General features: G+C 53.1%; 3 protein-coding genes across 3 annotated transcripts; all 3 read right to left on the reverse strand.

Annotated features, from left to right (window-relative positions):
- Positions 1–2,590: 2,590 nt before the first annotated feature.
- Positions 2,591–3,535, reverse strand: CORC01_05104 (rare lipoprotein A; the record flags this gene model as incomplete). Its single annotated transcript, XM_022616750.1, has 1 exon — positions 2,591–3,535. One exon carries the CDS (start codon positions 3,533–3,535, stop codon positions 2,591–2,593), a length of 945 nt encoding a protein of 314 aa, XP_022476674.1.
- Positions 3,536–6,431: 2,896 nt separating this feature from the next.
- Positions 6,432–8,426, reverse strand: CORC01_05105 (FYVE zinc finger protein; the record flags this gene model as incomplete). The annotated part of the gene is made up of 3 exons (XM_022616751.1): positions 6,432–7,028; positions 7,093–7,483; positions 7,537–8,426. 3 exons carry the CDS (start codon positions 8,424–8,426, stop codon positions 6,432–6,434), a joined length of 1,878 nt encoding a protein of 625 aa, XP_022476675.1.
- Positions 8,427–10,647: 2,221 nt separating this feature from the next.
- CORC01_05106 (uncharacterized protein) lies at positions 10,648–11,914 on the reverse strand (the record flags this gene model as incomplete). Its single annotated transcript, XM_022616752.1, has 2 exons — positions 10,648–11,574; positions 11,681–11,914. The coding sequence occupies 2 exons, from the start codon at positions 11,912–11,914 to the stop codon at positions 10,648–10,650; spliced, it is 1,161 nt and encodes a 386-aa protein (XP_022476676.1).
- Positions 11,915–14,354: the final 2,440 nt, after the last annotated feature.

The following is a 14,354-nucleotide window of genomic DNA, read 5'->3' on the forward strand; positions in this document are numbered from 1 at the left end:
GGTCCCTCGAGTGCTTGTTTGGTACCTTGGTTAAGATCAAGATTTCGCCACACCTCCCTCGAATTTTTTCATCTTTCTTTTTTAACTCCTGGTGCAGAAAAGACATTGGGAGGCTACCTTACGATGCCTCTTCCAGGTACTCTGCGAACTTTCAGCCAGCTTTCCGTGGTGGAGGAGAGAGGGCGCACCGTAAATGGAGGCGATGCAGCCCATGTCCTCGGCTGCGGATAACGACGTAATACTCGCCATTACCTCAGCAGATTTCAGCTGGAGGGAACGCTGCATTGTGCCGTGACTGGTCGCTGAAGTCGGGCGGGGGAGCCGCCTACAATGTACGTACAGCACCACCGGGCTGCTACCCCCTGTCGAGCCAGATCAGCGGGATTGGCTGCTGGAGCTTTGAGACAGGGGTTCTCAGCTTGGTTGGGACCTGGCGAGCTGGGAAACTGCCAGGTTAGGTGGCTTCCCAGAAAGGTTGCACTTGGAATGGAAGCACCAGAGGAAGCGGGAGGGGTTAATAGCTGCATAGCGCTGGGCAGGGTAGGCTTGGGGAAGAGCCGAACATCCAGCTTGGTCAAGGTCGCCGAGACCGAAGCTCATTCCCCGTCCACCCACAGATTACCTTACAGCGTGCGGACACGGAATACTTGTCTGTCTCTCTCTTACATTGTAGCTCCAAGATGCGACACAATTGGTCCGTGCTCACTCCTCTTGTTCCCATTTCTCTGCTGGGTCATGTACTGCTAAACTGAGGCGTCTAAAAGGTGTTGCGTTATCCGCTACTTGTCGTCTCATCTACAACACCTCTGTGACATGGGATTCAGCAAGCCTGTCCGATCAGACTCTCCACGCTCCCTGACCCGCACCGGCAGAAGCAGATCGTAGTCGCCAGTCGATGGATTACCAGTACGGATACATTGTGTAGCAATTCGATGCTGTTGAAGTGGTGTCACTTCACCCATCCGGATCCTGAGCTCCACGACCGACCTTGATTCAATCTCAAGACCCAAAGTTCCTCACGATGACCTCTTCCACCCAGTCTCGACACTCTCTGCGCTCAGTCGCCAGGGTGCCGGTAGTTTGCGACTGGACGGGGGCCGAGGACCTGGCACACCAGACGGCCGCCAACGTTCTAACCTGGGCACCCTGACCAACGGGCGAGCTGCCAAACAATGATCGAATCACATCCGTCCCAGCTACCCGATCCTTGCCGCCAATCCTTCATCGATCGGACCATTGCGAACCTAGGACAGGCTCAAGACTGACAGGCCACAATCCCACCTAAACTTTATGGTTTGTGCTCTGTCCTGGTTGTGGCGCCAACCCGAAATTGCTACCTACAATCTGACGAACGTTCATTTCACCCGTCCATTGTCAGTGTCTCTTGCGGAAACAACGATGCGAAACAGGCCGTAGTACCATTCATTTCCCAGCGATACTCACAAGCAAAACATAGACAGAATTGGGAAACGGCGAAATGCGAGCTGCACAGGCACAACAAGCCTTCGCGATGAAGCCCACAAGCTAACCACGCTAGCCACGGCATACAGCCTCACCGTTGAGCGACACCGAGCTTGTTGCAACAAGCCCAGCATCGGTCCATTCCTCGCCACATGTTCCTGCCTAGGAAATCTGAGACTGAGACACTTATCACCCCCGTCTTAGCAGGTACCAGCCGCTAACCTCACCTCTAAAGAACGCGTTTTCACCTTGAGGTATCCTTCATTTCCGGATTTGTGAACTCCAAACTTCACGATTGCCGACACAGCGACAGCTAGAACAGCAAATGCTAAGGCAAACACATTGCCTGAGCTACCTTAGTGTGCTGTGCTAGCATCGTTGATAAGTCTCAGCTATCTTCAAGACAGGCTCCGTTCCTGTCGATCTCCACAGATACTGGTAATAAAAACCACCGGCATCGCTGAACCAGGACTAACCCCTCGAAGCCATTGCCTGAGGTCGGACGCTAATAGCAAATCATGGCCCATTCGCACATTCGCGAAACAAATCATGCACCCACGAGCCAGGGCTTCTACCAGACACGACGCAGACCCCATCACTTGCACGCATTGAGTTTCCGACCCTGCAATGAAGAAAGATGCCGTTAGTCGTCGGCATGGTTGAGATCATTGGAAGAGAACTATTGCTACACAGCCCACGTAAATGATACGCGAACCAATTTTGGTACTTTGAGCTTGCTCCAAAAACCAGTCTACTAAGCGGAAGTTCTGGGCCGACCCGGAACTTTTTTCGATCCCAATCCATGCTATCTAACCCCAAGTCGTCGACGCATGAATGGAAAGAATAGCTCGATACGAGCGTTGTAGAAGAGAAAAGAGAAATGAAGACTTCGCCCCTAGAGCGAGGAGCCGTCGACCAAGTCGAATCGCAATCGGTGCATTCTGTCCCTGCAGCATGCAAAGCACACGGTGCCACCGTGGACCCGTACACAGACGATAACCCAGAGTCACAGACACCCCACAGACACCCACACCCAGCCGAGGAGCGAAAATCTCCGAACCGCGCTCGTCCTCACATGGACAGCCATACTTCGAATGCCCGAGCTCATAAGACTCCCTGCGCTCACCGCTTAGAAGTTGGATGACGCATCTGTTGCGAGATTCTCGGCGACGCTGACGCTGTTGACGATGATGGTCTTTCCCGACTCGCTCGTTACCCGAACGTCGACAGTATCGGTTTTGAAACCACTCGGTTTCTCGAAGAAGTTGTATGGTTGACGGTTGGTCGCCTGCCAGGTCCTTCCGCCATCCGTGCTGACCTCGAGCTTCGCCACGGGCTCGTTGGGGTTCACCACTTGCATGGAGAACCAGTTGGCAGAAGTGCCCGTCTTGTTGTGAAGCCTGATGGGCGAGGTGATGCCGCACTGAACAAATTCGTATGAGGTTGAAATGACGCCTTCGGAAACGGTTCCGAGCTGGGTGAAGGCGTTCTGGAAAAGGTCGAGGTGACCCTCGTCGCATTCGGGGCACTCGTCTACGATCATGGCCGTGATGCTATTGCCGTTGGGTCCAGTGACCTTGATGCAAGCACCGCAGTGAGCGGCCGAATCCCAAACCTGGCCGGAGAAGGCAGTGCCGTAAAGGCCGGAAGGGATGGTGTAGTTTGTGAAGGAGCACGTTCCGCCCGAGAGGTTACCGCCGTAGAAGGTCGACCTGCCCTGCTTGGTCCCACTGCCGCCGATCGGCTTCGAGGATGCGGGCGGGGTGCTGGCGCTGCTGCTGCTCGACGATGGGGCGGCCTGCTCCACCACGGTAGCCGAGGCCGACGGGATTGATGAGATGACCGTTGGCGTGTGAACAGGTGTCTCGACGGGGTTCTGGACCGGGGGTTCGACGGGAGTCGGCTGCACGACCGGCGGCGTCTGGACCGGGGCCATGGTCGGGCCTCCGTAGGTCGGGGTGGCATAGAAGGTGACAACGGTCGTGCTGCGGGGTTTGGCCGGGCAGTGCTTGACGGGCTTGGCGAAGGCCATGTGAGCGGCCGAGGCGGCCAACAAGAGAATGGATTGCTTCATTGTGTCGAAGACGGTGGACGTGACAACGATATGTTGAGGTGGATTCCTAGCCAAAGAGGAATTACTGGTGAATGTAGATTCGAGATTCGGACAGAGGCAAGCTCAGTTTCTTTTTGGATAATGACAGAACAGCAGTCGGCAATATCAACAAGTGAAGGAATGACGGACCTCCAAAGGGTATAGCAAGAGTTCCAGACCAGCGTGGATAGAGAGAAAGAGTCGGGAAAAAGGTCTAGACGCACCCGAAAGGATTTGAGAACCTTTTTGAGGGAAGAGGAGGGCAGGCAACCATAATGCCGTTGTGTTTTGATTAATCTTACTCCATCCTGCACTACGATCCTGCAGAGGGACAGGAGAAGGACATGCGCCACCAACGAAAAACAACGCGCGCGAAAGTCCTCTCTTGGACTCTTACTGTGCCGCTGCCTATCCTGCCTTGCCAACTTGCCTCTTGGGGGTCATCCTCGTTTCCTCAATCGGCCCAGGACCAAACATGCAGTCCAGAACGCAAAAAGAGGAGCCTTTTCCCGGCGCTCTGGTGCCGTTGACAGGCATGCCTGCTGCACTGCTGCTCCGTGGCGAGAGCGTGGCTCCATCGTCATCTAAAATCGACCGGGGGTTGAAACCAGGATATCTGGCGGGGGGGGGGGGAACTTACGTCAAGGGCATGGCATGGCCAACCGGCGGCCCTGTTGCGCACGATAAAACACTGTGAATGCTGTCAAAATGGAACGAATGCCAGAAGAGTTCCATCCGATGAAAGTCTCGGCTATGAGGAATTTGGTCGATCAGAGGGGTTGGTGACGGTGGGCATGCTCGAGCAACTTCAAGCATATCCGACCTCTTCCCTCTACCCCAAACTGCCTACCCGGCCCTTGCTTTTCTTTTCCTTCCCGCATCTTGACAATAATCCGATGGATTAATGAGGGAGGTGGGGTCATAAGCTGTGGACGGGCCAGAGTTTCATGAAACATTAACATAGACTTTTGGTAATGTAGGTCAGTTCATCTAATCATTCCGTTTCACCATGCAATACCAGCAACGCAGAGTCATTTTCGGCTTCTTTGACTCGTCTGTCTCTCTGCACTGTCTGCGCTGTCTGCTATTGCGCGCATATTATGTATAAAGCCCCGTAAAAAGGTAAACAGGTCAACAACGTCCACCCCTGATGCGACAGATTAAATAAACAGGTGAATTCTTGTTTTCCTACTGGGGACATTTGACCGTGAATACCAGATACCGGGCAGCAGTCTGCCAATTTAATCAAACGAGAATCCGAGCAGAAAATTTGCACAGCACGGAGAAAAGAAATAAGTTCAATATCGATTTCCGGTGGGCGAATGCAGGTCGGTGATATGTAATGATTGATGACCTGGTTGGCTCTGGCCGGCCCTCAAACCCAAAATAGGCAGGACAATCTTCTCTCTCTGACTTCGTCCTGCAAGCCTTTTCTTCTTCCTCGGCTTCTGCAGCAGTAGCCATTTCTGAATAAAATTGAGGAGTTCGATAACCGCTCTCGTTTACTTTGATCTAGTCCATTTCCCCTCCTTCTCCTCCTCCTCCTTCTTCTCGGCAAGGTCGGGCCAGTCGGCGAGAGTGGAGCGTGTGGAGCATCTGCCAGTGGAACCCCGGTCCCCGGGGACTCGCAGCAGGGATCCTTTGCGATCGGGCTGCCCTGGCCTGGGCGGAACCTGCGTGATGGGCATGTTCTAGATCCATCCTCCCCCCTTTTTCGTTCCCCCTCGTCCTGGGTACCAGTTAGAGGTGGGATGTTCCCGCGGCTTGGCCAGCCGCGGGACTGTGCGAGACACCTATCCGGGTGTTTGAGTACCGGCAGCAACTGAGAAAGTGAATGCCGCTTCCCTAACAGTTGGTCCTCCAGAATCCATGCGCGTGAGGTAAAATATCAGGTGGATCTACATGTCTTGGCTGGCCCTTAAGGGCCTTAAGGAGAAACAGTCTTCCCGGGCGGGAAGGGAGGAAGGAAGGGACCGGGACGATGATCACCTTGCTCAAAACGTGGGTTGACTCGAGCTAGTAAAATGTCTACACGTTGAGACGAGTTTGACAAGTCCCTAGTTGCGGATACAAACATACTTCTCCGAGACATACCGTCCGCCTCCTTCCTATTTGTCTAAGTAGGTATTGCAGTGTGGTGGCACGAGTGGGTGCCACAGGAAATTGTCTTACAACATATAAACGTGCAGTGTCTCTTTCACTATCCCCAATCCCCACTCCCCACGAAAAACCACAATTCCTCTCTCAAAGTGAAACGGCCGTAGTCGGCACTGTTTTCAATGGAAGACGAAGATACAGATAGCCGTATTTACTTGGCCGATGGCTGAGGCACGGAGGAGAGCAAGGATTTGTTTGTAGGCGGGCTCAAATTGCCACAGGCGGCATCGGTTCCATTGTTAGAATAAAACCCAACATCTATCTAATATGAGTGGATGGTATCTCCATCGAGAGGAGCGAGTGAGTGACCCTATTCAACGACATGCCGCCTCCCCTTCCTCCCTCCATTCGCTTCAGAGGTATTTACTATCGAAAGTATTATACCCTGGCACTGGCTGGCTGACATGTATATGGGTGAGAGAAAAAAAACAGAGGCACTGTGAGAGCCATCGAGTCCACAAAATCAAAAGAAACATTAACCCGATCATTCTAAATACCCACATCCGCTGATGACAACCGCTACCCAGCATCAACTCACACCAATCATTCGGAGCGTGTCGCGGTGAGCAATGGTGAGTTGAGAGGCTGGTCGTAAAAACAAAAGAAAGAAAGCATCGTTAAAATGGAAGACTTGATTAAACTGAATGGCCCCCATGCAAACCGAGACGCCGAAAATTCAGAGCATGCGAGAGGAGAACCAACGAACCGACGACACGAGGTATCAATAGCCAAAACTATCATGCTGGTGGACGGGGCACCGTCCAGGATGGTTGATGAACCAAGCCGAGATGCAAGATCGGTGGAAACGGCAGAGACACTCTAGACGCGCCATGGGAACGCCCACCTCGAACTCCTCAAGGCAGATGGTGCACTCGGCCGAGTCGACACAGTCCTTTTCTGTGGCAACATAGGGGAACATACCAGTCCGACGAACCGCTAGGGGAGGCGGCGTCCCGACTAGAGGGGTTTCTCCCGTCGGTGTACCACCGTAGGTACTGTGCGAAGTGATGCAGGTGTTGATATGCGTCTCTCTCAGCTGCTCGAAGTTGGGAAGAGTACGTGAGGGCAGCTCGCGATGGCAAACCGGACACTCATCCTCCTCGGGTATTTGCGGCGGCGGCGGCAGCGCACGGTTGTACGCAGCCGCCGCCGACGACGACGAAGATGGTCCGACATCTAGCATAGACCGGTAGCGGGATGAGCCCGGATAGCCGGATGACGAGGACGGATAATACGTCGGCGGTGTCCCTGCCAAAATCCGATTTTGGGTGGACTGGTAATGCCCGCGAGAGCTCGAGGGCCCGCCGGAACCGGAGTGCTGCATAGATTAGCATGTGTATTAATGGGGACGTGGGCCGGGGATTAGATAGTGCCGCGCTTACCGTAATGCTTCTAGACCTTGCATAGGTCTCCGGGGAGGGGCTCGACGTGAAGTAGCCCGAGAAGCGCGTGGGAGGGGGCGCGTTGCTGGACATTGTGCTAATGTTACTTTGCGATCTATAGTGCGATCCTCGAGGAGACAACTGTGAGGGCGAGCCAAGTGGCTGCTGGGGCGGTGTGGTGTTGGGGTCCGGGACGCATGGGTTGCATAGACGAACACGCTCTCCTCCGCCGAGGCTGCTGAAATCTGCATATCCTCCCTCACCACTAATGAGGGAAGACGGGTATCTCTGGACCGCCAGTCGTGGTTGTCCTGGCGGTTGAACAATGAACTGGTAAGGAATCGTGATTCTGTGAGGCGAGCAAGCGTTACAAACGACTCTTCCACATTTCCTACATTTTGTTAGCAACCACGCCACATAATCCTTGAAACTGTGTCTACATACCTGCAGTGATGTTTCCTAACAAAAATGCTAAACTGTACGTTGCATATCGGGCACAAAACCACCTCTGCGTCTGGCTGCCACCGTGGCACGACAAACTCTGGAGGACCGCTTCTCTCTTCGGGCACCCGTTGACCGCGCGAAGCAACCGAAGAAGTCGTGCGTCTGGGTGGCGGCGGCGGCGGCGGCGATTCGTGAGAGCGACTGGATAACAGAGCTGGACGTAGAAGCAAGTCGTGTGACGATGCGTTTGCCGCTTGCGATGTGACCAAGTTCGATGATCTTTCCGGAGGGACAAACTCTCCGGTCGGCGTTGCAGGCGTTGCAGTCGGTGGGAGAGGTTGAGAAGTCTCTGAAAGTCGGGAGCTCAATGGGGTTGGTGGTGCCGGCGCGGCTTCCTCGGGATCCTGAGACTCGTCAGGCCCTTCAGTATCCCGTGCAGAGGTTGCCTGTGCTGAATCTACTGGCTCTGCCGGTCGCCCAGTATTTGTCTCCTCGGGCCCGGGCGCAAAGCTTGGTGCTGGGACCGGCTCTGGAGCATCGTCAGACACAGCAGAGTCGACGGTATGTAGCCTCGTGTCTGGAGAACTTTCGGTCCTATCGTCGCCGGTCCGGAGCTGCACTGTGGCTTCCTCCTCCTCAGCCTCACTGTCGTTGGCCTCGTTGTCAGAGAGATGCCTCTCAACTACATGAGTTGGGCAGTCGAAGAAGCGAGAGCATTCCATATCGTGGTATCGGGAAGTCCTCCAACGGCATTCTCCACGTTCGGAAGAGTCATCTGAAGCATCACTCCCGATATGGGAGCTACCCGATATCGATTCTCCTGCATCTTCAAGCAGGCGGTGTTGATCGTCGAGGGAAGCTGGAGCAGCTCCACCATCTGGGCTTGCCATCTTAGATCGTTTGCATCGTCTCCAGCGACTCTATCGGTATGTACGGTTGCAATGGTGGTTCTCTTGCCTCGACTATAGCTCGACGTTAAAAGTTCTGCCTCAATCAGTCGATATCGCGAACGAGTCGTGGACGAACGACAGTCAGGCTGTTGGATGGTGATAAGTCAGCATGACGAAACAAGAGTCAATATCCGAAATGGTGTGGTCGAATGTTACATGGACAGAGTTAGCCAGTGGCGGTCGGGTGCATTTGCGCCTCAGCTCCTGTCGTCGGCGAGGCGAGCAATATGCAGAAGATGCAGGAACCTCTTGGGTGATGGATAGAACAAGATTATTTGGAGGGGCACGTCGAGGCACACGAGCATGAGCACATGCACCTCTTGGAGCCATCCTAGTAGGGAGGTCCACGGATGGATGCTTATCGCGGCCTAGACCTTTTCCCCGTCTTATCGCGCGATTGGCGCCAGTTCTGAGATGTGGCGCGGGGAACGACCCATTCACCCATTCCAGGCGAACAGGGATCGCCACGGTGGCTGGGGTTTCCCAGCTTAGCTAATTTGCGCGCAGCTTCACTTTCACAATATCACCGTCCACAATCTTCATCAGCACGACCTGTGGGAGATTGTAAATTGACAAGTTGGTAGCTGCTACAGATAAGTCTTTTTATCTTTCAAGGACGAATTTACTGGGAAAGATGAGCCTATGTCCAACACTGCGGTCCGCTTCTAGTGCACGGGCGGGCTTGCATAAGGCAGTGCAAGGCTTGTACTGTAGAGCTAATCTTTCTGAACTCGGATCTAATTCGACATTGAGACCATAAGCACTTTAACAAAGTGCGGGACTCAGAGTGTCTCTTCAAAGTGGAAGTTCCAGTAACACAAGTCCATAGTATTGAATGATGTGCCAGTCGTATACCCAAAGCCTACCCTAAGTCTATCTCCAAGGCTAAAGGGCCCGATGTTCTCTAAATCGCCAGTGTTCTTTATATCGAAGCTCTATTCTGCGGTACATATATGCGATCGTACGAAAGGGATCCCAGTCGCTGTCTCGATTTTTTGGTTTGATCCCCGTGACCAAGCTGCGAATCAGCCAGGAAACGAACTACAAGAAGGAGAAGTCATGGTGTCTACAACGTCTGCTACTGCCTGCCTATCCAGGTGGTATGGTTCTTTAATGCGCAAATTTTGTTGAATTACATGCGAACCATGAGGCACCGGGTGGCAGTACAGGTCATACTTAGGTCACAGCATTGAGAGAATGAGTAATCCTCGGGAGTGCACTCCCGAGGCCACGGCACCTGAGTGATAAAACAGGCATGAGCAAAGCAGTGGTTTTTTGTAGGGATCGAATGTTCGATCCCTATGGGCTCGAATCTCCTACCGAACCTTTTTGTCCTATTTCCCTTCCATTGATCTAGGCCGAAAAGATTGATTGCTTTTAAAATGAACACCCTTCCTTTTTCCAGAGTAATTCCTAGTTGATTGAGTTGTTTATTGACGCAGTCGAACTGGGAATGTGAGTTTTATTCCAGAAGAAATGAATGAATGTTGGCTGTAGTAGCAAAGATCTGCTTTTCTTGGTCCGTACGTTTCCCTTTGGTGTTGAGCGCCTAGCAGAAATACGCAGCTTATTCCTAAAAACAAAAAGCCGGAATGACACAGAGCTTACGTCCGCGCCAATAAGTTCAGGTAGAATCTCTATATTATGGTCGAAAAGATAGAGTGGGATACTTATGAAAAGAATATGGTCGTTCTTGAAGAGGGAAGCGTCGTATTGGATGTTCATTCAAGCTAACTTATCTATGAGGGCAACGTTGGCGCCTTTCCACGCCAACAGTCAATTGGAGGCACCCATATGCAACACAAACATTACCTATGATGCTGTATATGTTTCATAAGGTATCCATGTACTCTCATACGCGGCTTTGACCCATGTCGAAAGTTGGAGGTCAAAGATGTATGTGCTTTTACTACGAACAGTCTCATCTGGTACTTCAAGAGGGTTGGTCGCGTCTCTGGATCGGCATTAGAGATGGGGTCCTTATTCGAAGGCGAGGAGTGAAGGGAACTGTGACCGAAAGTCAAGGAGATTATAGCCGTACCCGAAGCAGGTGGTATCTTTCTTAAGAGTCTATCAATAATGCATATCATGGCCTGTCTGCATCCATCTACGTCCATGTTCCCTTGCCGTCATGCCCCCATCCCTCCTTGACAATTCACAACTACACCTTCAGACCCCAGAAAGCATCCAACTCGCGCACAATGTCCTCCGTCTTGGTCATCACGAAGTCGTGGCCCCCAGGGAGGACCTTCCACGTCACATTCTCCTCGCCGCCCAACAACGGTAAGCCATCCTTGGCATAATGATCAATATCAATAATCTCGTCCGCCTTCCCGATAAAAACCGCAGTACTTCCCTTCTTCCTCTGGCCCAGAACTCGCCACGTCCCGTGCTGTCCCGTGAGCGGCGCCCACCGCACGCAAGACATAAAGGCCTTTACAAACCCCTCGTGGTGCGCACACATCCAGGGGACGTACTCGCGCACCTTGCGCTCGACACTCTGGTCCTCCTCCCCGCTACCGCGCGGGCCAGACACCTCGGCCGCCGCGACGTCAATGACCTTCTCGACCGGGTCCTCGTCGTCCTCGACGGCATTGGAGCGCTTGCTAGCCAGCGGCTTCTGCAGCCTCTTCCTCGTGACGGCGGCGAGGATGCGCTCGGGCACGAGACCGGAGCGAAATGTGACCTGCGCGAGGACGCCAAAGTTCTCGGCACGGATGAGGCCCGCGGGGGCGAGCAGGACGAGGCTCTCGACCATATGCGGGAACGCGGCAGCGAAGGAGGCGGCGACGGCGCCGCCCAGGGAGTAGCCCACGACGCGGACCGCGTCGGTGCCGGACCAGGCCAGCGGGGAGGAGGCGAGGGCGAGCAGGACCTGGGTGGTGTACAGGCGGGTGTCGTGGGGGAGGTCGCCGACGCCATCGGAGAAGCCACGGCCGAAGAGGTCGAAGAGCATGACGCGGCAACCGCGGGCGGCGAGGGCGTGCGCGATGGGGCCGAGGGTCATGCAGGATGTGCTGATGCCGTGGATGAGGAGTACCTTGGGGCCGGTGGTTGAACCCCATTCGTAGACGCGGATTGTGCCATACTGAGAGAGACGTTAGTCTTTCACTCAGTTCTAGAGGTGCATCATCGCAATGTGAAAATGGGGCAGGAGGTGGTGGGCTAATGAGTCTGTGTCAAGGGGTCCTTACTGGTGTATCCACGTCTCGAGCCCCGGGGAAGTGGTCCGGACGGTAGGCAAGCTTCTTGACCTCATCGCTTGTGAGTGCGGAGATCTTGGTCTTAAGAGGGTTAGGGATCGCGGTGCCCCAATTTGGGTAGAGGCCAAGCCGCGCAAGAGACAGGAAGGACAGCGTCGCGACGACGGTTGTGGCTACAATCGCCGCTGTCTTGGGCTCGATGGAGGAGGTAAATACGGATTCCATCGTGCGGTGGGTGGTGTGGCAGCGATGCCCCAAAGACTTGAGATCTCTATACTGGATGCCACGGATTGCAACAGGTGGGGAACTGGTACACGCGGAACTGTGTGCAGATCTTTATCGAGAGAGCTTTCAAGAGGTCTTTCCCCCTTAGTTTCTCTGAGTCCTGATTCACAAAATAGTATCGAATGTAGAAGTAATAAAAGCTGTCACAGAAAGATTCGCTTGTGGAACTCGCTCGAGAAAGCGAAGATGACGTTGGTGAAGCTGAGCCGAGACTTGTCGTGGGTGTCCGGTGTCCCGGGTGTACGGTGGAAGTCGCGCGTTGGTGGAAAGATCGGCGTCATTTTTTTTCTTCGCGAATCAACAAATTACCTAGATCGGCCCCGGGAGGGTCCGCTGACCACGAGGCCTGCGGCGGCCGGACCCCTATCATTGGCCCCACGTGGTCCTGTCAAAAGTGGAGACAGGGTCCCGGCTGGCAGGTAACGGTCGGCACGGGATCTGTTCGGGACATGCAAGAAGCCGCCCGGATTGGCTTTTGATGTACAATAACGTAAGTAAACCCCCCAACCCCCGAGCTCACGCCTGGAAGAAACTCGATCTGTGGAGTCTTGGAGACTCTCACTCATCATTGTGTCCAAGTTGCTGCTAATTGGCCGAATGCCAAGAAAAAAAACAGAAAAAAAACGTTGTCGGCAGTCTAAAGTCGATTCGGCTTGGGACATCTGAGGTGCCCTAGGTAAAGTAACCGACCTCATGGAACATCCAGCGGGGAAATGAGCGGCAAAACTCAGAAACCATGGTGTATCTGCGATGACGAGGTTACTCTGCATTTTTACAATTCCATTCATTCCAGCCCTGATTAAAAAAAAGTTGCTCGTGATCTTGCTCCGCCTACCCTTTCTTCATACTTTCACCAGTCTGTCTTTCCAATCTGCAAAAAAGCCCTTGTCCGATACTAAGTCTAAATTCCTTCAATTATTGTATACTACATGTACTGTTAGGGGCGTGTCAAATCCTCTAAGCAAGCAATCTTAGCAAGCAAACAAGGAGATACGGCTCATATGTATCGAATCGGGAGAAGCTGTCATCTCAAGGACGTTGAGGAAACCGAATCCGACTGTTGGGTGATAGAATTATTCGTACATGTAACGTGTGAAGCCCGATTCGGCTGCAGGCCAAGCATTTTAAGCCTCCCATTGACTACGGTAAATTTTCTTCACCATTAAGATGCTCCCACGCTGTCTCTTCAACGGGTCATCCCCTTGGCAATGCAACCACAACTACAAAGAAAGATGCCAAGAAGGACTCCAAAACACCCCGCACCGACATTGGCATTTCGGGGACTTAGCAGTCATCTGAAAGCATGTGTGCCCCAAGTCTCTGATATTGAGGAATCTGCAGGCAATACATCGTTTGCATGTTGTCCCCCTTTCTAATTATGTAATTTATTTGCGAGCTATCTGAACTTTTCAAGAAGAAAAAGCTTCATGGCTTGGTTACATCGCAAGAAGGATAAAACGGGAGTTTTTCTGAGCGTAACCACCTACAAGCACTAATAGATTACATCCCATACACGTTCTATAACCGATAAGAAAGCCCCATCTGCCCCTGCTCGTCCCTGCTGTCGGTCAGGGGGTGGGGTGAGCTTCTAGATCGTACAGAGTACGGATACTGAGTGTGTATATGTACGCGGTATCCCCCCCTCTTGACATTAGGGACGGGTCGGGTATCGAGCCATGGAAAAAAGACGACACTGAACCTAGGGAGAGTTGAAGCGTCTCTAGGATCCCCGTTTCCTATCCACTTCGGTAGAAAATCCCCCCCTTTCAAAATAGGCAGGCCAGCCAGCACGGGGATGCATATCCCCGATTCAGTTTCGCATTCTCCTATGGTAGTGCCTGCAAGGCTCGGATAAAAACCTCGTCTGTTGTTTTGCAACTCTTATCGGCGAGCCAGGGAAAAAACTCAATTGAAAGAAAAAGGCCACTCGACAGCCGATGGGATGGGGTTGGCGGCCCCTCTCTCCCATGTCTACTCTGCGCGAAAACTTGCCGTTTTATCAAGAAGCATATGCGGACATTATAGGAACTTACATTGTACCTACCATCCCGGTATCTTATGACTCGCGGCTTATGAGTCGGACAGGGCCAGGATCTAGGTTCAGATACCTAAAAATAAGTACGGATAAGGTTGGTAGAGAACAAAGGCAACCCCTCCCGGGGCCGCTGCGGAACAGCTCCCGTGCCGCTTACTGCACGGATGCCGCGAGGTATCATAGCACATTCTTTAAGAGAGCCGTATAAGGCGGGAAGGAAGAGGTGCAACATGCTAAGCGCCCATCTCTGAGTCAGTATTTCCGATGATGGATCGCCCCGATGCCCCGATCTTCTGCCGCGATGCCGCAATACCGTGATTAGCCCCTCAACGGAGGTGTCTGAGT

The sequence above is a fragment of the Colletotrichum orchidophilum genome (genome assembly GCF_001831195.1).
Source record: "Colletotrichum orchidophilum strain IMI 309357 chromosome Unknown Scaffold_35.1, whole genome shotgun sequence".
In the NCBI taxonomy this organism is placed as follows: Eukaryota; Fungi; Ascomycota; class Sordariomycetes; order Glomerellales; family Glomerellaceae; genus Colletotrichum; species Colletotrichum orchidophilum.